The 23,030-nt window shown below is 33.2% G+C and overlaps 1 protein-coding gene, 1 long non-coding RNA gene and 1 other non-coding gene across 3 annotated transcripts; all 3 read right to left on the reverse strand.

Moving 5' to 3' along the window:
• Positions 1 to 496: 496 nt before the first annotated feature.
• TRNAY-GUA (transfer RNA tyrosine (anticodon GUA)) lies at positions 497 to 591 on the reverse strand. The gene is made up of 2 exons: positions 555 to 591; positions 497 to 532 (listed from the first exon to the last, which is right to left on the reverse strand). It is a non-coding gene; the product is annotated as a tRNA-Tyr (tRNA).
• Positions 592 to 1,676: 1,085 nt separating this feature from the next.
• Positions 1,677 to 6,469, reverse strand: LOC104098466 (haloacid dehalogenase-like hydrolase domain-containing protein At4g39970). Its single transcript, XM_009605206.4, has 11 exons — positions 6,004 to 6,469; positions 4,635 to 4,728; positions 4,488 to 4,532; positions 4,332 to 4,382; positions 4,055 to 4,129; positions 3,934 to 3,967; positions 2,957 to 3,012; positions 2,808 to 2,867; positions 2,218 to 2,277; positions 2,069 to 2,115; positions 1,677 to 1,981 (listed from the first exon to the last, which is right to left on the reverse strand). The coding sequence occupies exons 1-11, from the start codon at positions 6,372 to 6,374 to the stop codon at positions 1,933 to 1,935; spliced, it is 942 nt and encodes a 313-aa protein (XP_009603501.1). The 5' UTR covers positions 6,375 to 6,469; the 3' UTR covers positions 1,677 to 1,932.
• Positions 6,470 to 15,386: 8,917 nt separating this feature from the next.
• On the reverse strand, positions 15,387 to 16,942 carry LOC104098465 (uncharacterized). Its single transcript, XR_686776.4, has 2 exons — positions 16,408 to 16,942; positions 15,387 to 15,932 (listed from the first exon to the last, which is right to left on the reverse strand). It is a non-coding gene; the product is annotated as an uncharacterized lncRNA (long non-coding RNA).
• Between the last annotated feature and the right edge of the window lie 6,088 nt (positions 16,943 to 23,030).

Raw genomic sequence — 23,030 nt, forward strand, 5'->3', positions numbered from 1 at the left:
CCAACTTGGTTAATATCTTTTCATTCGTGTGATTTATATTTTCTTTGTATTTGCTTAGTTTCTTTTACGCTGATATAGAATAATTGATGGATCTATACTCTAGCCATCTTTCGTATTTTCTTAATTCATCGAAAAGTTTAATTTTGGTTATACATAATAGAATAACCGAAAAATTGGTATGATACAAATTTTATAAAATAACCGGCTGAACCGAACCATTGACACCCCTAGTATTATTATTTAGATAAACCCAATTTGAAGAAAGGATTTCTTACTTATATTATTGGTAGAATGAGTGTGATTCCCTAAAAAATTTCGAAATGCTTGTAAAATATATTAATTCTCTTCTGATAATAGAAAAATTTGAACCAAGTTAAACTGCACTTATTTTAATTAATTGAATGATCAATTTGTATATAGAAGTTGAATAAATGTAACTAAGTTAACATAAGAAAAATCAAAAGAAAGAAAAAAAGAAATAAATTGGAAAAAGTAATCCGACCTACCGGATTCGAACCAGTGACCTAAGGATATCTGAAAGGTTTACACCCCAACTACAGTCCTCCGCTCTACCAACTGAGCTAAGGTCGGATTTGTTTAAGGACTATCACCTTATATACTTTATTTTGTTAGTTTAATCATTCGTATTTCAACCCTATCTCACACTAATTCAAATTCACGTCTTGTAAGCCTACTAAAAGGGTAAATGAGTAAGACACTCTCTATCAAAAGGTTCATCATTTTTAAGGCTCGAATATAAGATTTCTAGCTATGAATGTGAGGATCTTATAGCTTGTTTAGCCAAACTTTTTTTTTTTTTGGGGCCAAAAGTACTTTTGGCCGAAAATTGAAGTATTTGGCCAAGCTTTTAGAAGGAAAAAAAGTATTTTTGAAGAGAAGCAGAAGCAGATTTTGAGAAATAGAAAAATGTAGTTTCTCTCTAAAAGCACATTTCTAAGAAGCACTTTTGAGAAAAATACACTTAGAATAAGTTTTCAAAAGTTTGGCTAAACACTAATTACTGTTCAAAAGTGTTTTTCAAATTAATTAGACAAACACAAACCGATTCTCATCAAAAGTACTTTTTTGAAAAGCACTTCTCAAGATAAGCAGATTTTAGAAATTTGGCCAAATAGGCTATTAGTTATCTCACCACACCCTTCCGTGGTTATTTTATTTTCAGTTGAACCATAACAAAACCAAGGAAATGGAATTCATACTTTGCTTCCTTTTTTTTTTTATTATATAACTATATAATCGAAAATTATGTTCCTAATTCCCTAAATGCTAAATTGTCATTCAACACGATCACCAGGTGAAGAATTAAAACTGCGAATTATATTTAACTTTTGAATAGATGGCCGTATTTATTAACTTTTGTGTTACGAAAGAATTGAACAGAAAACAAAAAAGTAATATTGAGAATGCTAAATCATAATCATAATTTAAAGCCTATGCTAATGGTACTTTTATCAAATTTCACGCACTTTGGCTACATCAATTAAATTCATATTTTTTTTCTGGAATTAAATCCATATCACATACATCAAATGCATTTATTAGTATGTTTTTACCAAGTTGAGGTGCTTAGTTGGAAAACTTTAAACAGGAAGACTAGCATTTTGGCTGAGGGGGTTGCTGGGAACTGAGAAATAAGACAACATTTTTTTGACATGTACATAAAAATTAAGTATTACCAATGGAACGTAAAAACTGTTATTTTACACAAATGAATAATTATGAACAGTATATTTCAGAACAAAAATGATACAAGCAGAGCAGAAGAACCTCTAAATACAGGAAAGGCTTCAAGTAGATTTCTTGCTGAAAGTGAAGCTTTTGTGCACATTTAGGGACTTCAAATAGCTTGCAAAAACTAGAAATCCGCGGTTTTTGCTTCGATATACTAGGATAATGGCCCGCCCCTCTACCCTATTTCGTGACGACAACATCTTGAAGAAGTGACTCTAAATCATTAAATCTGCAAAAATGCAACAAGTAACTAGTCATAAGTCACCATTCCTAAAAGTTAATTACTACATATGAAATGACCAGCATATGTTCATACCTAACATCACTCAAGTCAGGATAGATTGCTATGGCTTCTTTGAAATCCTGTGAAGCATGGTAACGTGTTCGATAGTGATGTCAATATACATTAAGCACGGGAATCGACAGTATGAAATTTTTGAAGGAGAAAAGAATGATATGTGTTACCTGATCCGCGGTAGATGATGTGTAGGTTATCACACATGACATTCCAGCACCAGTTGCAGCCTGAGAAATGGTTGTGTACAGAGTTTGTTCAAACAAAGATTGTACAGAACAGTTATAATGAATACTGCAGAACAGTTACTCTGGCAAACACAACTGGTACTCATGTTATAACGAATCACATATCCGAACCCTAACACCATAATTTTGATCAGCCACAGAAGACTATTACAACAACAATATATCCAATGTATTCCCACAAGTGGGGTCTAGGGAGGGTAGTGTGTACGTAGACCTTATCCCTACCTTGTACAGGTAGAGAGGTTGTTTCCGATAGACCCTCGGCTCAAGGCAAGCATAATCACAGCAGTAAAGAGAAAGAATGCCACATAAGACTATTAAGAAGATGAAACTAGTATCCCGAGAAGGCAAAGATATTCTAATGAGGGTGAGTTACAAATAGACATTAAATTTTCATGTGCTACCACTCTCTATCCACGTTTTATAAGAATCAAATGACTACTTCGAACTAAACATAGCCTCTCAAAAGAACATAAAAATATAAGACTAATCCAGAAAATTGGGAGACGAACCTGTAGCCCGATGATACTATCTTCCACCACCAAACAATTGCTTTCTGAGACGCCAAGTTTCTGCCAAAATACAAACCAAACGTCCAAAGCAGTAAGTAAAAATTAGAATATGCGGCTTGCAAGTGCAAATACTTTAAAATGTTAATCACCTCAGCAGCTGTAATGTATATTGAAGGATCGGGCTTTTTTACTTTCACATCATCACCTGGAAATTACAAAAGCCAAGATACATTATCATATTCAGAGAAACTTGTGCTGAACACATCTAGCACAGAAAGTTAATCTCCTAGCGACTAAAATCATGTATCATATAGTAGTAGTTTCTATGTGTAATGGATGTGTTGAAACCAGAATTGATTTATCTGCAACATTTCAGTTTGCAACAGCATAATAGAATTGAAATCCCATTATTAACCAGACAACTTTTAGCATACAAATACATGAAACTAGGAAAAATTCAATAGATTGAAGTTGGAGAAGTCGCACTAAGCCTCTTATGCTCTATGCTTGTGTTACTGGTCTTTTACTACATAACTTTTGGAACGGGGTACAAGATTCTCCATCTTCCTGTTTATCATTAAAACAGAAACCCATTTACGGGTTGCAACTACCAACCAACAGTACCATAGGATACCTTTGGGCCAGTATAATATCATCAAAGACTAGCTTTGTCTACGTAATGTGAGGTACTTGTAAGTAATTTCAGAATTGTGTAGGAACTGATTCACTTGAACGCACAATACCTATCACTGCAACCTTAAAGTTGTCTATCTAAACATGCAAGTTGCAAATAGTCATTTCCTATAGAATCAGAAGGAACTAGCCATCAATATGTTGAAATAAGTTTCATAAGTTGCGACTGATTTCAACTGTTTCTGGTGAGAAGTAAATTGACTTTTAACATCTAGATAATTTTTGTATCAATGTTGTATAGAGATTGATGGAAATGTTGCAAACACCCTGCTGCATTATTATCATGTTCACGATCTTTTTGTTTTGCTTCCCTGTACCTTTGTTTTTTCTTTTTCCTGTACTTTATTAACTAGGTATGACTTTAGCATGCGCTTTTACCAAAATAGGTAGTACAAACCATCAAAACAAGTCCAGAAAGGATAAAGATAGATACCTGCAAGGAAGCAATCAAGACCATTGAACCGATCCTAAAAGCAAGTTGCACAAACAATTAACCATGTTCGACAAGAAATAATACTTAAAGGAAACATGCTTCCAAAAAGCAGAAGACTTACAAGTCCTATAAGATTCTCAAGACACATTATAACTGAACTTTTGGTTGCAGCAGAGCAGACAGCGAGCTTCTTGCCCTGAGATACAGACGAAAAGGCATTAATGCCACTTGACTAGGTAAGAGATTCTCTCTGAGCATAGAATAGAAAGTGCAATACATGAATCCACGTAAAAGATAATCACCCTAGCAACCCTTCAAAGTTATCTTGTTCAGGTCAAATAACCAAACATAAAGTACCATTATAGAGTAAGAACTGTATTCTAAGGTAAATATCTTACAGCAGCCCTGGCTTCGTCCATCAATCTTAAAACTCCTGGTCTTGGCTTAACCTGCCAAAAACAATATCAAGCCGGTTCGTAAAAGAAAATTGGATATGTTACAGCATTTAAACGATTTAAAAAGGACAAATGATGAATATAGATCATTTATCTCACAGTTCCTGATTTGATTATCTGTTTGTACCTCTCAGTCTTCCAATCCTACAAAAAGGGAAAGAACGGAAAGAATGCCAAAAGGTACCAAGACATATGCCAATTCACTAGTGATAGTGAAAAGAATAAGAAAAATATGATATATAGTACTTGAAGAGTATCAATGAGCTTGGCTCTATCGCTGTCATCCTCTGGAGGATTCTTAAAGATTGTTGAAGTTGGCCATCCATGTTCCTTAAAATACCTATCAAGACAATCCGAAACACTCCATTAGTATATCTCTAATGTTAGAAAAGTGTGAACAAACCTCATCTAAAAGCTTGTGTAAATATTTGGATCAGTCTCATTGCCCATCAACATTTTTTTACGCAAGAAAAGCCGCTTGTTGAATTATTAAGCTTACAAAAAGTATACAACTCTTCTTCATTCCACTAGTGATTGTATTTGTGATTGCCGTGCTGATAGGATAGTAGGGAAATTTGAAAGTTTATCCGGTGAAAGAAACTAACTTCTCTATTCTATTTCTTTAATTATCTCATAGCCAGCGGCGAAACTAGAAACTTATATAAAAGGATTCAAATATGTAAGAAAATGAAATCACACTTGGGTTTGAACTTGTTACCTAAATAAATTTTTGAACCCATGGTCACTTCACTAGAATTTGGGGATTCACCAGTTTATATATAACTAAAAAAATTATTTTATTTTTATTCTATTTATACGGTATAATTTTACAACAATCTCCTTCACTCCACTAAGCTCCCCACTGCTCATAGCTTGCTACCTTACATATGGGTTAAAAAACAATTTGTATGTCAAGCACGTGAAGAAGATCATCTTAGAATGGGTAACAGTAAAACTCAATCTCATAAATATCAAAAGATATGAAACAATTCTTCATGAAATTTGAGTTTAAATTCTATGCATTGACGGTGTAAAAAATACATTTACAAAATCAGGTTACTTAAGAAGCCATTATAAGTAACTCTTTTTAGGAGCATTGATTGGTAATCCTTAATATAAGGGAAGTAACCGGTTATAAGTTATAACATATTAAACTACACTAATAGTGTAAAAAAATCATTAGATTGTCTAGGCATATAATTTAATTCTTTAAAATGTTAAACCATTAAAGGAAGTGCGCTCTTAATTATTACTACTACTAACATTCAGAGGCGGAGCCAAAATTTTAACCTTATGCATTCTAAATTTTAGAGCGACGACTTCAAATACTAATGACTGAGTTCTAAATTTAATATTTGTACATATTTTATATATTTTTAACACAAATACCCTGTTTGAGCAAAAGCTACCGGGTTCGACTGAACCCGTATCTCTGCTTGTCCCTCCGCCCTTGCTAACATTGATTGGTAACCTAGAATAAATGGTAAGTAAACTGCTATAACAAAGTTAAATTATACTTATTGTGTAAAAAAATTCATTACACTAACGAATATAACTTAAATCCACTAAATATATCTTATAATCAGAACAATTGAACGAAGAGATAGATAATGACCATCGCATTTTGGGTTTGCCACCACCAACTTGATTCTGAAAAACATCATAGAACTCCAGACTCCAATTCAGCGGTTCATCGGAAGTAGAAGAAGGGCAACGCACATTGAAATGGGAGAAAGCATCGTTGTAAGCTTGGCGATGAAGGTGTTCAGATTCCAATATAACGCCATCGCAATCAAATATCAAAGCTTCTAGCGCACGCGAAGAAGAAGAAGCTGAAACTGCTAGCGATTTTGGAGTTAAAGAATAGAAGGAAGACGAAGAAGAGGTTCTAAGTCTTGTAATTGTAGGAGAAAAGAAGAGTGAATTGCGAGAGGGGAGTGAATACTGTAGATTTGGTGGAGAGACAAGTATAGTAATGGACGCCATAGCTGTGAATTGGTATGGCGGGGTTTGATTCGTGTGGTTATTGGCAAATGGGGATTTTTCAGTTTGTTTTTGTTTTTTTGCGCGAAGATGAAAATAACAGATTAACACCAAATATGTCTTTAACCAAAATCTCTGAATTTGAGCCTTAGAAAATGGAATCACATTTGGTTGGAAGATTTTACAACAAAATAGAACAGGCCTACACGAATTTGAATTAGTCGCACCCCAAAAGTCCCAAAGTGAATACGAGACACCAATTAAAAAATAATAGTTATAACAACGGATAGTAGCGAAGCGGCTGAAATTATAAATTTGATGAGTTTATTTTTTAAGTAACCAGTGGATTAATTACATTTTTAAAAAATTTCGTTCAAAATTTTAATATTTTTCTTACGTATATATTTATTATTTGTGTCAAAACTTTGAATTCTTTTAAATATTAATGGTTTTTTATTTATTTCAGGTTTCATGTAAGAAAAATTCTATAAATCTCATCCTTTCTTCTTTTTATTTATTTATTTATTTTATAATATAATTATATCGTAATTGATCTAGAGATGAATAAAAAATTTCCTGATGCATTACTAACTTTTTCATTTTGTTTAAAGAATTACCTAATTGTATCTTAATGTCTTTATCATTGATGAATGTATTAAATTCTTTCATGTCATTCAACTTTTTACTTTTTATATTAATGACTAAATATAATAGTATGCGCAGTTGAGTCATTTTAAGTTTTTAACCAAGTTAAAACCTTTAAATCTCCTGCTTGCTTAATGATTTTGAGATATTTTATATCCAAAATATTATGTAATTCATTCAATCTCTTTTGGAGTTTATTCCGGCATTCTCTATGTTGTTTTAGAAAATTTTCAAGTGTGCTCATTTAACGCCGTGAACTGTGATTTATCAACTAAATGAAATCAAGGCAACTTTTTGAGAAAAAATATTTTTTGTTTGCACTCTTTGGGGTCATTTCACGATTTAGTTCTTTTTTGTTTAATTCGTCTGTTATGTGATTGAACTGGTGAAAAAATGCGTCGTCTTATATTAATATTTAACCAGTGTTGCCACTCGTTTGCCCTATGGGTAATATTTTTAATTTTTAACATTAAAGTTCTGCCCGCGAGATAAGTGGCGGTCAAAAATTAATGATCACCCAAAAAGTATCATATTTCCTCAATTTTTTGCTAATTACTTTTCTTACAATTTTATCGACCATAATGGTTTAGACAAAGTGTTTTTTACACAAATTACCGGTCAAATTTATTTTTTATTTTTCTAGCCAGTATTAGATTATACATTAATTTTAGATATATGATACATAAATTATATATATTATATATTCACATGCTATTTTTAATTGAAATTTTTATATGTTATACCTAAATAATGCACCATGTTTATTATAAACCAAAACACTTTAAAAATATTATTATTTATAACCATTTTTTATATTTTATCCTCAAATCTCTCTCCCTTTTCCATCTCTTCGGAGAGAGAAAGAAATGGAGCTATTATGCTGGCCCGAAGGTTTGCCTACGACCGCAATGTAAGTATAGGCTTATCATTTAACAACTAGCAAAAAGTTGTTATTGTATACGGTCGAAATAGATTTCGATCTTCGTATGATTGATCGAGGTCGAAACATAATGGATCGAAGAAAGATTTCGTAATATCAAGATGGGTTCCGAAGATGGTATGAACGAGCTTCAGATTTCAGGTATAGGTCAAACACCGAGTTCGAAGTCATTATCGAACTCGGGTCTGAATCGAACTATGATGAGATGATTTCGAGCTTAAGAGGCAGAGGTCAATCGATACCGAGCCCGAATCATCACCTGATTCCAAGTCCACATCGACCTTCGAGTCATCTTCCTCTCTAAGCTTTCCATTTTTCATGTTCGACCATGCTCTTAGCTTTGGCTTGGTTAACCTCAACATCGATCCTGAACTGAGCCACTTTAGCAGCGGCTCTTTTATTGGCCTCGATCACCTCAGATCTGGCCACTTCAAGTTCATTAGCCAAATCTGCATTATCTGAAGTGGCCAAATCCAACCGATGCTGAAGCTCTTTCATATTCTCGATCAGCCCCGAAGCATTTTCTTTCGTAGATCGAAGTTGGGCATCAGATAGCTCCAACTGAGCATGAACGGCTTCTTTTTTCGAGGCAAGGATATCCATACTCTTTTTAAATTCTTCTGCCTCTGCCAGTAGCGCATCTACTTGCGAGTTAAGCCGTCCAATCTGCTCGATCCTCTGCCGAACCTGCAGAATCGAATCGTTAGTGGTTATCTCTTTTTCATCTTCACTGTCATGGAACATTCAGAATACCTACTCAGCCATCTCCTCGTGCTCTTTCCGAGCTGCTATCAAATCTGCTCGAAGTTTTTCACTAAGGAGCTTGTACGAGTCACTCTTCTTAGTGAGGCTCCGAACCTCGGCATCATGCTCCTCCCGGATTCGAAGAAAGGCCTCATGATGCAACACCGAAGTCTACAAACAGAAGGAGAAACATTAGAATTACCTATAATTCTAAGGGTAAAAGAAGCGGCAAAAACGCCATCAGAGTTACCCGATTCAAAGCATGCTGGGCCTCGTTGAAGAGACAGGTGGGGCCCACCGCATTCATCACTAATTGATCTTCTTCGATCACCAAGGACTGAAGGTAACTGGCAATCTCCATAGGGGGAAAAAAATTCGGGTATCCTCAAGTACGGAGAGCACTATCTTCCGCCTACGGTCGGTTTGTGAACCGATGAAGACTCGGTAGAACCCGACCACGATGCTTTTTTGGGTACCGACATTCCACCAAAACCGGTAACCTCCTCCGAGGCACCTGACTCAAGCCCCTCCAGAAAACCGTGGATATCGGCCGACTCCTGAATGCCCTCGTATGACCGATCCTCCAACATGCTGGCCTCTCGAATCATGGCATCCAAAATCTGAGGGGATCCGCTGATATCAACTATCCCGAACTCATCCTTTGAAATATCTTCTACTTCCCGAGAAGACCCACCCTCGGTATCCCTTTCAATCATCTTAGCTCAAGAAGGGATAATCTCGGCTTCTTCTTGTTCTGGGATTATGGCGAGGGTTCCGTGATTTGCTTCCGCCAAATTGGAAGACTATTAAATCACAACATTAACCCGTACACAGGCTAAATTCTCCTCTCCTTCTTCGGGCTCGTCCCTTAAATGGCGGATCACTTCCGAAGACATAACATCAGAGCCCCCCTTCGGCTTTCGAGATCTCTTAGCCGGTTTCTTCTTTTTCGAGCTCGGGGAGCTCGGTACGTCTTTTCTCTTCCTTTATTTTACCTGCTTCAGGGCAGGAACTTCTTCACCACTAGATGGGGGCCTCATGACTACATCTTTCCCGAGTCCTACAAAGGGGAAAATGGGAGATTTACCCGACAAACCGATAAAGAGACAAATCGATAAAATGATTTACCATGACTGCAGGTCTCCCATCGACCCTTTGATAGTTCGACCCAAGCACGCTCGTAGTATGGTCTCTACAACACTAGACTTTTGACCCATTATTTAAGATCCGGGATCGGTACCAGCATCCGAGCTACGGCTGTGATGAGAAAAGGAAAATGGATCAACAAAATGAAAGGCAATCACAAAATCAAAACGGGCAAAGAGAAACGTTTACTCACATCTCATATTCCATTTCTCGGGAAATGGCAAGTCATCGGCAGGGATCAGGTCCGAGGTTTTGATTCGAACAAAACGGCTCATCCAACCCCGATCCCAAGTCTCGTCTATGCTCGAGAATGGCGCTTTGGTTGCTCGGCGAGCAAGCTTGATCAACCCTCCTTGATAAAGTCGAGGACTATAAAGGCGCATAAGATGGTCGAGGGTGAAGATACGCCCCTCGACCATGCTCAAGAAAAATCGAAGAAGAATCACTATCCTCTAAAAGGAAGGGTAGATCTGGCTGAGGGTCACATCGTACCTCATACAGAAGGCAACGATGACGGGGTCTAGAGGGCCCAACATGAAAGGATAAATGTAAACACTTAAGAACCCTTCGACATGGGTAGTAATTGATTCATTAGGCAATTGGATTACTATGAGTTTATTATCCTAGTTGCATTCTTGTATGACTTTCTCAAGAACTTTCTCGGTAACTGAACATTGGTACCTCGACATCGGCTCATACCGACCCGGTATCGGAGAAGGCTTTTCAATTTTTAAATCGCCTACAGTCAAGCACCCTACCGGAATAAATTCCTTAGGGCGGGGCTCTTCCACATCCTCGCCACCGGCAGGTCAAGATGAAGAAGCGGTCTCTTTTTGCGAAACAATTTTAGACATTTTTACCACCTAAAATTCACGGATTTGCAGATGGAAAAATCATAAAAGACGAAAAGGAACTTAGAAAATTTGGAAGATCGAAGATGTAAAAGTGATAAATGGTTGAAGGAAGGGATATTTATAGATTGAAGCAATGACGGTTCAATATCAGCGGTGGCCGACCACCGTCTGACACACATTAAATGCCTTGGTAAACTGAATCGATGGGACAGCTATCACGTACGTCATGGTCGGGATCGATGCAAACGTCAGCGTATATCTGATCGAGCTGTTGGGAAATCATATCGTTTCTCGCCATATCCTTTCCCGAGAAACGATAGAACTATGTGTATACGGTCGAAATAGATTTCAGCCTTCGTACGATTGATTGAGGTTGAAACATAATTGATTGAAGAAAGACTTCGTAATATCAAGATGGGTTCCGAAGATGGTATGAAGGAGCTTCAGATTTTAGGTATTGGTCAAACACCGAGTTCAAAGTCATTATCGAGATCGGGTCCGAATCGAACTATGATGAGATGATTTCGATATTAAGAGGCAGAGGTCAACCGATACCGAGCCCGAATCATCACCTGATTCCGAGTCTACATCGAGCTCTAGAAGCAATACCGGCCGGCATCGAGACCGATCAAGCTCGAGCTCATATACAAGAGTTGTTGCAAACACACTAAGGAAGAGAATCTCGACGGAAATTAGGAAAAAGCTTATTTATCATGGGTTCTCCACTATGTATTTTTAATGATATCTAAAGTAGGAGCCTCCACTATAAAGAGGATGGCTACATTTCTATAGAGGGCGGTGAGTTCTTTGGCTTACATTGTAATTCAAATACCATATTCTCCTATATTCAAGAGTTACTCTTTTAAGCCTCATAAACTGATTCATCTTGCTTAGTCGTAAAAATCGTCTTCTTTACAACCTTGTTTATTTTGCACTCTTTGCAATCCATATTTGATATTTCCTTTTATCCTTATGGTTTGTATTAAACTATATCACATATCCTTAGAACTACGTACAAATTCAATTCTATCAGTTTTTCGGGTAAACAGTTATCTTTGTAAAAAAACTGACTTATGTAACTTTGACTTGTAGATTATAATAGCTGAATACGATTTATTCATATGCTTCAAATTTTCTTGTTCTCTAGCGACTCAGCTTCAAATTTCCTACTGTTACACCATGTGCGTCCTAAGGTGACGTAATGAATATGAGACTTGTTAATCATGATTTAAATAATTTTAAAGTCATTATATGGCTATATATGATGTGTGGATAGAAAATATGAAGTTTGAGAAAACTCGGATTAAAGTTGCGGAAACACCGACTAAGAATTTGCCATGTAACAGAGCTTTTTGAGAAATATATTTCGTATCCTATATGAGGTCTTTTTAAGACATATTATATATCAAATGGAATATATTGTAATGTAGTTTCTAACGCACTTAACCGTTCATTCATACGGCACCGAAATAAAAAGTTATAAGCGTTGGAAGAAGGGCCAATCCATGGGTGCCAAGTATCACCTTTATGACTTTTAAAACAATTGGGATATTTGCATCCCATCTCGTCTCTTTCTCCAATTTTCCAGAGAGCTCGCCCAAATAACACCCTTAAATTTACTCTTAAGCTCTCTATAAGATCTTCAAATAATATTATCATCCCGGGCACGGAATCAAGAAGCGATAATATTAAAATAATCCCTACGATGTAAGTATTGCTATATCGCCTCTCTTTTTCTTTGTGGTTTGAGTTTTGGAAGATACTTCATAGTTAAGAAAATATGTACTTTCTGTATTTAAGTATTTAAATATCAAGGAAGGTTGATAAATTTATTTTTCAATAGTTAGAACTGACGGGACAGTGATCGGAAGCCGTGAGTTCGAGTTATTTGACTTGTAGTGGACTGTTTTGTGGGCTGTTTCGTGTTGCCTTTGGGCTGTATATTTTTCTACTGTTTAATGGAGTTTTGGAGGATAAATTGTGTTGAGAAACACCACATAATGACGGAATGGTGGGCTGGTCGTTCATCGTTACATTATTTTAAGTTGTATGACACTACTTTGGTTGTCGTTTTATGTATGAAGTGATTAGGGTGTGTGAGCTATTTTATAGTATATTATGATGGATATAAGGTTGGAAAATGATGCTCACATGTTGTTATTATCGTGTTCTTGTTGTTGTTGGTATATGGTATTGGAGGAGGGCCTAGTTACAGGGGAGATGCTGCCCAAATTTACGTAAACGAACTACTAGTTTAAGTTGCGGACTTAGGCTTTACTCAACACTGATTTTGAATCTCCTTATGATGTGGTAGATTGAATTGAGTTGTTTGAATAATTTCTTGGAAGGTATTAAGGACTCAACGGAGTTAAGGTATGTTAAGGCTATCCCTTCTTTCCTTTTGGCATGATCCAAATGAAACGAGCAAAATACGCAACTTTCATAAATGACTTTATTCATAGAAATACTAGGTATGTCTATATTCTTGATTTCCCATGTGAATTATTATTATATCCTCTGTTCATGGGTCTCAGAAAAATATGCATTTGATAAAGTTTGTCCGAAAGGCATATTGATTTTATGATATTCGAGAAATCTTATTAACATATTTCTTATGTATTTCATGCATTTATACATGTACATTGACCCATGACCAAAAGGCGTTATATACGCGTATATTATATGTATATGGGATATGGAAAAAGGTTAAGACATTATATACGCACCACCACGTGATCAGCTGGTATACGTTGATGATTTTGCCCACAGTGGCCGAGATGATATGATGGGATGCCCTCAGAGGCCTGATGATGTTATGAACACATATACCTATGCATGGTATGACATTTATACGCACATGCATGGCATTATATATTTTCATGATTTACAGAGTTATTCATAATTTCAGGTTGAGTTCTTTACTCCATGTTTCTTTCATGTCTTTTATATATATACTACTGCCATGCCTTACATACTCGGTACTTTATTTGTACTGACGTCCCTTTTGCCTGGGGACGCTGCGTTCCATGCCCGCAGGTCCCGATAGACAGGTTGAGAGTTCTCCTAGTAGGCTATCAGCTCAGCGGAAGGTGTTTGTGCACTCCACTTGCTCCGGAGTTGCCTATTTGGTCAGTATGATTTGAATATGTATTGTTTGGTATGGAGGGGTTATGTCCCGACCTTTATAATATTTATGTATTCTTAGAGGCTTATAGACATATGTCATGTATACGGATACTGGTATGGCCTTATAGGCCAGTACGTAATATGTATAAGTCGGTATATCAAATTGGTTTACCCTATATTGAGTATTTTCTCATGTTTTATTCTACTTATCTCACGACAGCCGCTCCGACTCAATTACCTATGATAGTATGATGCGAAAGATACGTTACGTTGGTACTCGATTGAGTAAGGTGTCGGGTGCCCGTCGTGGCTTATCGGTTTGGGTCGTGACAAAAGTGGTATCAGAGCAGTTCTGTCCTAGGGAGTCTACAAGTCGTGTCTAGCAGAGTTTTGTTTATGGGTGTGTTGTGCACCACACTTATAAGCAGGAGGCTACAGGGCATTTAGGACTGTCACTCTTTCTTCTTACTCTAGATCGTGTGGTAGAGCTCTGTTGTAAGAAATTCAAACTCCTAAGTTCTATTTTATTTGTTATACAATGACATCTACATCAAAAAAGACAGTTGGTAAGAGATTGAATGTGGCTGTGGAAGAGTTGAGTTTGAGGAACTCGATTTTGCGTCATGCTTGTGATGAGTAAATGTAAGGCCTTCAATTTCATTGGGTCTAGAAGCATATTAGGCTTAGGTGACTTACAGGCCCATGAGGAGTTACCTTCAAATTTATATTACATATTTTCTTCTGAATTTCGAACAATTTTTAATGTATATTCTATAAAAAAATTATATTTTAATCTACATCAAAGTATAAATTTTATTTCTTAGATAGGTAAAAAATTAAAGCCCATGGAACTCACGGGGTATTTTGTTAATGCAATCCATTAAAAATGTTAGTATTAATTTCTGAATGTGTAAAAGTCTAACTTTTTTTAGATCTTTCATAAAAAAAAAATTATACGTAACTCAATAGTACAATTTCTTTTTTTAAAAAAAATCTTTAGTCCAAACACACAAATAACCTATTTTTAGCTGACTAAACCTTTAAATATGTTAATAAGAAAAAAAAATACTTGTATAACCTTCAAATTAGAATAGCCCAAATAACCATCACTTTGAAACCACTTAAAATTACTACAAGTCATAATAATTAATAAATTAAAATATTTAAAAGCCAGATAAAACAATTACGGTCAAAGAACTCGTTTGGCGCTCAGCATCCAAACACCTTCACATAAATTGGGACAGGAGGAGTACTATATATGACTATTTCTTCAAGATTGACTAAACAAATGAGAACAAAAGATCGGATAAAAATAAAACAGATTAGACCATTTTTACAATCCAAAGAACAACTTGTTTAACTTCCGTAATACCTACACATAAAAATAGGGGGAAAAGTCCCAAGAAGATAATAAAGGAAGGGCTATTCCTATCACAAGAAGAGAAAGTATCATCGAAAAAAGGAATAAAAATCAGAATCCAAAGCCTAGCCAGTACTGAAATAAAATTCAAAGAACTAAAACAAACAAAAAAATGAAATATGAAATTAAAAATCATACTCTGTTGTAAAGCTACTACATTAAAATCATCACTGATAAAAAGGTTCTGTACAACATCAGTGTATTGAATATCAATGTGTACACCATACTAAATGCTTATAACAGCCTCATTTAATATGTCTTGCCTCTACAAGAATCCCAACTAAGGGACCAAATTTATTGACCAAAATTCCTAAAATATAAAACCCAAAAATTACATACTCCACGTGTTAATTATAAATCACACAACTCACAAAAATATAAAAATTCACGAGCCTAAATTAGTCTAGGTGCGCTCAAGTTTGACCTAATCACGACCCGAGCTAAGGGTTGTAAAAGTGGTCACCACATCTACATTTCCATCCCAATGGTTTGTAATTGGAGTACCTATTAGCCCCAGGTGACTGAAAATAGTCCATTGGTATACCTTCGATTCGACTCGGTTCAACTCGGTGGTGACTCGGTATCGTTGGCACTTGAACCGCCATGCATGGGTGGCATTGGTTACACTTGTTGTAACAACTTGGTGGTGTTGAACCCAATCTTGTTTTCTCTTCCACTAACAAACCCTAAAAAAGAGACAATTAGAAAAGAAAATAAATCAAGAATTATTATAATACAACTCCATAAGAATATATATATACATGCAACTTAACTACAATATAATTTAAAGGGATTCTCAGGTTCAACTAAATTTATTGCTTGTGACTCGATTAATATATATATATATATACAAGAAAATTAAAATACAGTAAGTATTCTCTATAATCAGCATCGTCATATAATCTCACCATAAAATTCAAGTTTTTTATGGAACCAATTTTCGTATTATGTTATAATATGCGTCTCTATAACAATATTTTGCTATAATAGCCAAAATAATGAACAAATGAGTCAGTTACATAAAAATTTGACCATGAGAGTTAAATAAGATTAAATTCATTCTGAATCAACCTAACTCTAGATTCTGAATTTGACTCAGATCCTTATACCTATATTTGAGGGAGGGGGTGGGGGGAGAGATAAATTAAGAAGAGAGTTTACCTGAGTAGAGTCTTGGGGTTTGTGTTTATGATATAAACAATAGGAAGGAGAGAAAACAAGGACGAAGAAAAGGGCAATAATTGTGGCTCTGATAGAAAAAATTAATGAGAAATTAACTGAAGTGTTAGTAAACATGGTAGCATTTTTTCTCTTAATATAACTTCAGATAATCAAATGAACTATAATGTTTAAGTTGGGAAAAGAATAAAGAAGGAAAATTCAAGTTGCATTTAGAAGTAAAACAATGAATAGGAAGAGAAAAATGGAAGAATTAGGCGACAAGAAGTATTAAGTTTTTAGGTTTGAGATAGGAGAAATGAAATAAAAGAGAGCAGAACTGCAGAAGAGAGTGAATCTATGAGTTTTATCTTCTTGTTTTTCAATTATTTTTCACTGAGGGAAAGACAAAAGATTGAAAAGAACAAGTCAAGGAAAAGGGGAGACAGAAATAGGGAGAATTGGTACAGAAAAAAGGAGGAGAGCTCTTTGCTTTTCCACTATTGAGGGATTGGCTATTATTAGTAGCTGCTTGTATGGTGATGGATTAAATGGGAAAAAATAATACTAAAAAAACTCGAATAAAGATAATAGGGTGGTTAATTGCAAATATAAGGAGAGGTAAATGTCCAAAATTGTTGGCCAAACCTCACTTTTAGCGCGGTTAAAACTATTTATATTCGGTAGCCGCAAAAGTATATAAAATTTATATATTTTTTGTATATATATATATATATTAGCTTGAAAATTGATATACAATGTCATTTTCCAAATTTTCGTTCATTGTCATTAACGAAAACCTAGTGTCCACTTTTGATTTTAATAGTTTAAAATAGCTTTCATGTTGGAACTCTATTCGGGTTTAATCTTTAAGAGTAAGAGTCCGTTTGGATTGACTAAAAATAAGTAAATTTTCAGCAAAAATAATTTTTAAGTCAAAAAGCAACAAGTTGGGTTGCACAACTTTTTGCTTTTGACTTGATTTAAGTAGTTTTTAACTTATTTTAAGTACTTTTAACTTTGTCAAACACTAAAAAAAACTAAAAAGAGTTTAAAAGCTGATTTGACCAACTTAAAAGCTAAATAATGACTATAATTAAGGTAACAAGAATCAAATTGTTTTTGTAAGCATTAATCGATAACTAATCTACTATTATTAGAGGACAAATTTATCTATCTATCTATACTATATTAAAAGCACGAATGCCCTTAGCGAAATGTCGTTCGTCTTTTTGCCTTTTAAAAAATAAGGCAAAATACATAGACATCCCATTAAACTTGGCCCAATTTTTCATTTTGGCACTCTAACTCAATCTTGTTCCATTTTGGTCCTCCAACTCCATTTCTTATGTTTCACTTTAACACAAAAGCTGACTAGATTCAGAGTGTGAGTTGCCTCACCCTGTAGGCGCGTGAGGGAGATTTTTTTGGGCAAATTTCCTTCTCCAACCCATTGAACTTGGCTCCATTTTTTATTTTGGCATTCTATCTCAACATTGTTCCATTTTGGCCCTTCAACTCTATTTCTTATGTTTTATTTTAGCACGAAAGCTGACTAGTCACATAGTGTGAATTGGCTCACATGGTAGGCGCGTGAGGCAGATTGGTTATGGCAAAATTTCTTCTCCAACAGTAATAAAATAACTGTTGGCCCCATTTTTAATCTCCCAACTTCCTTCCCGCATATTTCATCTTCATTATTTCCTTCCCCATTTACTGTTTATATGAAAATCGATCGATTTAAGCCGATTTCTTAAAAATTAAATTTTGCGGGACACTAAAAGAGTTTCATGCATTTTTGCGCCAAAAAAAAAAACTGACCGAAGTTGGTCGGTTTCGTAAAAAAAAAAATGAAATATTTTGAAATAAATTTTATATTTTATGAAACGTGTGTGCATGCATATCCTGAAATACCCACAAATTTCATAAACTTCCGAACCGCTAAATTTTCGAAACCGCGAACTTTCGAACCCGTAACGGAATAGATAGAGTGCCAAAATGAAACATAAGAAATAGAGTTTGAGGGCCAAAATGGAACAAGGTTGAGATAGAGTGCCAAAATAAAAAATGGAGCCAAGTTCAATGGGTTGTTTATGTATTTGGCCAACCAAGTATGTATACGCGCTGCATTTTTACGTCGGATAAAAGTTTTTATGCTAAAATAAAACATAAGAAATGGGGTTGGAGGGCCAAAATGGAATAAGATTGAGTTAGAGTGCCAAAATAAAAAATTGGGCCAAGTTTAATATTTATGTATTTGGCCAAAAATAAACTTCATACTAGACAAAATAGTCATTTAATTTCTAAAATTTAGGACTTTAAAATCAATTAAAATTCTACATATTATATCTTTCCTTATTTGAAATTATATGTAATTAGTCCTAACTCACGCATGCTATGACTCTAAAAAAGATTTTTTTTTTTAGAAGAAAACTTAAGTTTTAAAAGATAGCAATTTGCTTTGTTGACCAATAAAAGATATCATCATTTAATTATTTCCTAATTTTAATAGAAAATATATCCAACTTTAGATAAAATCAATTGTAAACAAAACGTCATTAAGTTTTTCTCCAATTATTCCAACAAATGACAATATTCTACATTTTTGCTATAAATTTAACTATTTATTATAAAATATTAAATCAACATTAGTCATTTATGGACTTTACATTGTCATTTATCAATTTTTTATGAGCTATAAGACAACATCTTCATTCCCAGAACACTAACAGAATTGATTTGTCAATTTATTTTATATATATATATATATATATATATATATATATATATATATATATATATATATATATATATATATATATCATAAAATAACAATAATTTTCATAAGATATTTCCATATAAGTACTCTTAATTCACAATAAGGTATCCGAGTACTTTTATGATTAAGATTTCTTTTACTTGCTGGGATCATCAGTCGTCTTTTATCAAACTTAGAGAAAACTCAAATTTTTTTAAACAAAAATATTCTATTTAAAAAGGAAACTCTAACTTTTGATATGGGAAACTTTAGTTGATTACCAAACGAAATTAGAAATTTTTCTATACCCTTTTTATCTATATTTTGAATTGTAAAAATGTTATGCTTTTACTTTTAACACAATTTAATTTATTCTTAAAAAGTTCCAAGTTTATTTTTAATTTCATATAAGAAAAGAACCATCCTTACTTATTTATCAAATTAATTTTAATGTGAATTTATCAGCGACACTAAGAATATTATAATTCAAACAACTATTTATGGATGTCCATATTATTTTAACGTTGACATTTTATCTTAAGTCTTACCCTTCAATCATGTACTATTTAAAATCTATATATATATATATATATATATATATATATATATATGGAGTAATAGGTAAAACTAAAGCATATTCTTAATTTGAAAATTAAAGTTAAGTTGAAAAAGGTATTTGAAAACTACATTTGGACTTACCTTTTAAAGTTGTTTTTGAAAAGAAATTTAAGAGTTATACACAAAAAAAATGTTGTTGTAAGCATTGTTAATACAAATTTATACATTATACCTACTCTGCTTGGACTTCTAAATTAAAAATAAAATTCATGTATCAAAATTACTATAAGGCTTATGAGGACTTATGTAGCATAATATTTATTTCTTTATAGAATTAGCTAAATTCAATTAATATTTATTATTTTTAGAAAATTATATTATTTCATTTAATCTTTTTATAATTCAAGACACTTTCTTAATACTCATTTATATGATTTTAAAAGAAAAAATTACTCATGACATGGGATACACGCGCAACGCGCATACACTAAGACTAGTACTATATTAAAAGCACGAAAACCTTTAATAAAATATCGTTCGTCTTTTTTACCCTTTAATAATAGATTTTACATTGAATAAAATTGTCATTTTACTTATCTACCTAATATTTAGGACTTTTACATCAACTAAAATTCTATTTATTATATCTTTCCTTATTTAAACTCTTAAAAAAACAAATTTAAAAATCATTAAAGAGTTTACCTTATATACACGATTCACTTTAATTATGATATAACTACAACTTGAACATTCTATGTTTTTTTTTTTACATTCTATGTTTTTCTATTTTGTTTAAATTTTTATTTTGTGAAAATGAATCATAACAACGTTGCATATAGTCATCAACTAAATTTTTGAGCTTTGAAGAGTTGTTCTTATCAATTAAAAGTATTTGGTCGACTTTTATATTCATTAAGTTAAATTTTACACTAAACAAAATAGTTATTCAATTATTTTTCAATTTAATGTCAATCTAGACTCAAAGATTTTTTTTGTTCCAAACTACCTCTACTCCCTTATAGATGTCCACATAACTTTTCAAACTGATATTATACACCTTGAAAAATTTTCAATCTAGACTTAAACACGCGGGTATAGACTCAATACTCACGCGCATATTCTTGAGCATATTTTAGCTCAAGAATCACGTTCTAATTCCGAATTATTTTCACTCATTCAAAAAAGTTTGAAATTATACATTATTAGTTTATTTTTAGTAACATGCTTATATTTTTGTATCTATGAGACTATGACTATGACTATGACTATGACTATGACTATATACATATATATACCCCTCCGGTCCATTTAAATTGATTTTTTGACTGTTTTCACACATATTAAGGAATACATCTTTTAACATTAATTAACAATAATATTGACCATATTAACCTTAATTTGTTCATTGAAAATATAGTAGATACTTCAAGATTCTTTACTCCAAGAGAAATTTTGGAAAAAAGAAATTAATGCTTTCTTAATATATGAAAAAATCAAATATTATGAACTACATGCCAAAAAATTAACTAAAGTGGACCGGAGGGAGTATTATAAAAGAACAAAACACCAATACATATAAAAATTTGCGTATTAACTCTATCTTTATTTGAAGTATATAGAAAGCACTAATACTTAAAACATTAAAATCAATTAAAATTGTATCTTATATAAATTATATGTTATTTGAACTATTAATCAGAACTCTTTATTATATTTATATGATTTTTTAAATCTTTATATCATTAAAATGGGATACATGCGAAATCACATGTAAAAGCACGACCGTCCTAGGCGAAATATTATTCACCTTTTTTGGCCTTTAAAATTAAAGTTAACATTGGACAAAAGTGTCATTTAGTAATTTTTCGACTTTCACATTAATAACTAAAATTTCGACTATTAAATGTTTTCTTATAATTGAACTAGGTAAAAGCTCATAATATTTATGAATTTAATATTTATTTATATGAATATAAATTCTTTCTTTATTTGGATAGTTGTCTTTTACAAAGTCCTAAAATATAAGTCAATCCTTTTCTTTTTACAAAAAGCACTATCGTTTTTTATTTAGAAAATAACCTCCCTTCCATGCACATTCAAGGACTCATCAGGTTGTTTTTCGTACTCTTTCTCCTACTTTTTGTGATTTAGAATACTTTTAACCTATAATCTATTGCTTTAGTCTGGATTTTTTTTATATATATATATATATATTGCATTGCATGATGACCTAAACGCTCGGAAAAAATCCCACATAGATATATCTTTTCTATTTATTCTTTTGTATGATTTTTATTTTTAATAAAAAAAAAAGTTAAACTCACGATTAAATCTCGTGCAACTACACCTTTTTTTTAATTCATTTGTTTGATTTTTATCTTTCTTAGAAGTTCAAGTAGGAGTGTCAGCTTTATGTAATCTCATTATAAATGCATTGCAGATATATTCCATATTAATTATTGCAAATACTTGTACATGTTTTTTATAAAATAATAAATTATAACGTTTTTCCGTAGTATTTCATCAATTTTAATATTTCTTTTCTATTAACAGATTGATATTATTTATAATTACAGAAATATTCTAAATACATTATTGATAAACGCAAAATTACACGCGCAAAACGCGTACACTAAAACTAGTTACAATAATAATGCAAAACCCCTTTACAGTTTCAATACATATAAGTTTAAATCAAATATTTTCTTTGTGACTTCATTTTCCAACTATATATCCTCGTTCACTCTCTATAGCTTCCTCTCTATGCATAACTTATTTTCTACAAATCTTTTTATTTTTTTTTCAAACAAATTCATGGACTCGTTTTTTCGAGTTAACAAGGATATATTATTTTGCCACTTTGACTATATCACTAGTATTGCTCATTAACCATAATGATGTCAGAAACTTATACACAGGTTTAAGAATCCAAAATTTTCTCACATTTGGTGCTCTGATTTGAACATTTTGATAGACATTTTTTGTCTTTGTGACACGTAGGGTTGTCCGAGATTTGTTTAATTTATTAAGAAACTAGACTAGGAATAATTTTCTTTTAGTTTCTGATTGGTTTTGCCGATAACGGTGTCGCCACTCCTCCTCCCTCCGCAGTGTTTAAGGAAGAGAACTCAAGAAAGTCCTTGGATCGATTCGATCATTTGTATAGATTGCATTCTCCAGCTCGTCGCAATTCATCACTGCCGGCCAGATTTTCGTTAACTTCAAGGGCTGCAATCCAACTTTTATTGTTTCTATCTTGTCTTGATATTTTAACAGTTTGATATTTTAGCGTAATTGTATCTCTTTGCCT

This window comes from Nicotiana tomentosiformis, chromosome 5 (assembly GCF_000390325.3).
Source record: "Nicotiana tomentosiformis chromosome 5, ASM39032v3, whole genome shotgun sequence".
NCBI classification, from domain to species: Eukaryota; Viridiplantae; Streptophyta; class Magnoliopsida; order Solanales; family Solanaceae; genus Nicotiana; species Nicotiana tomentosiformis.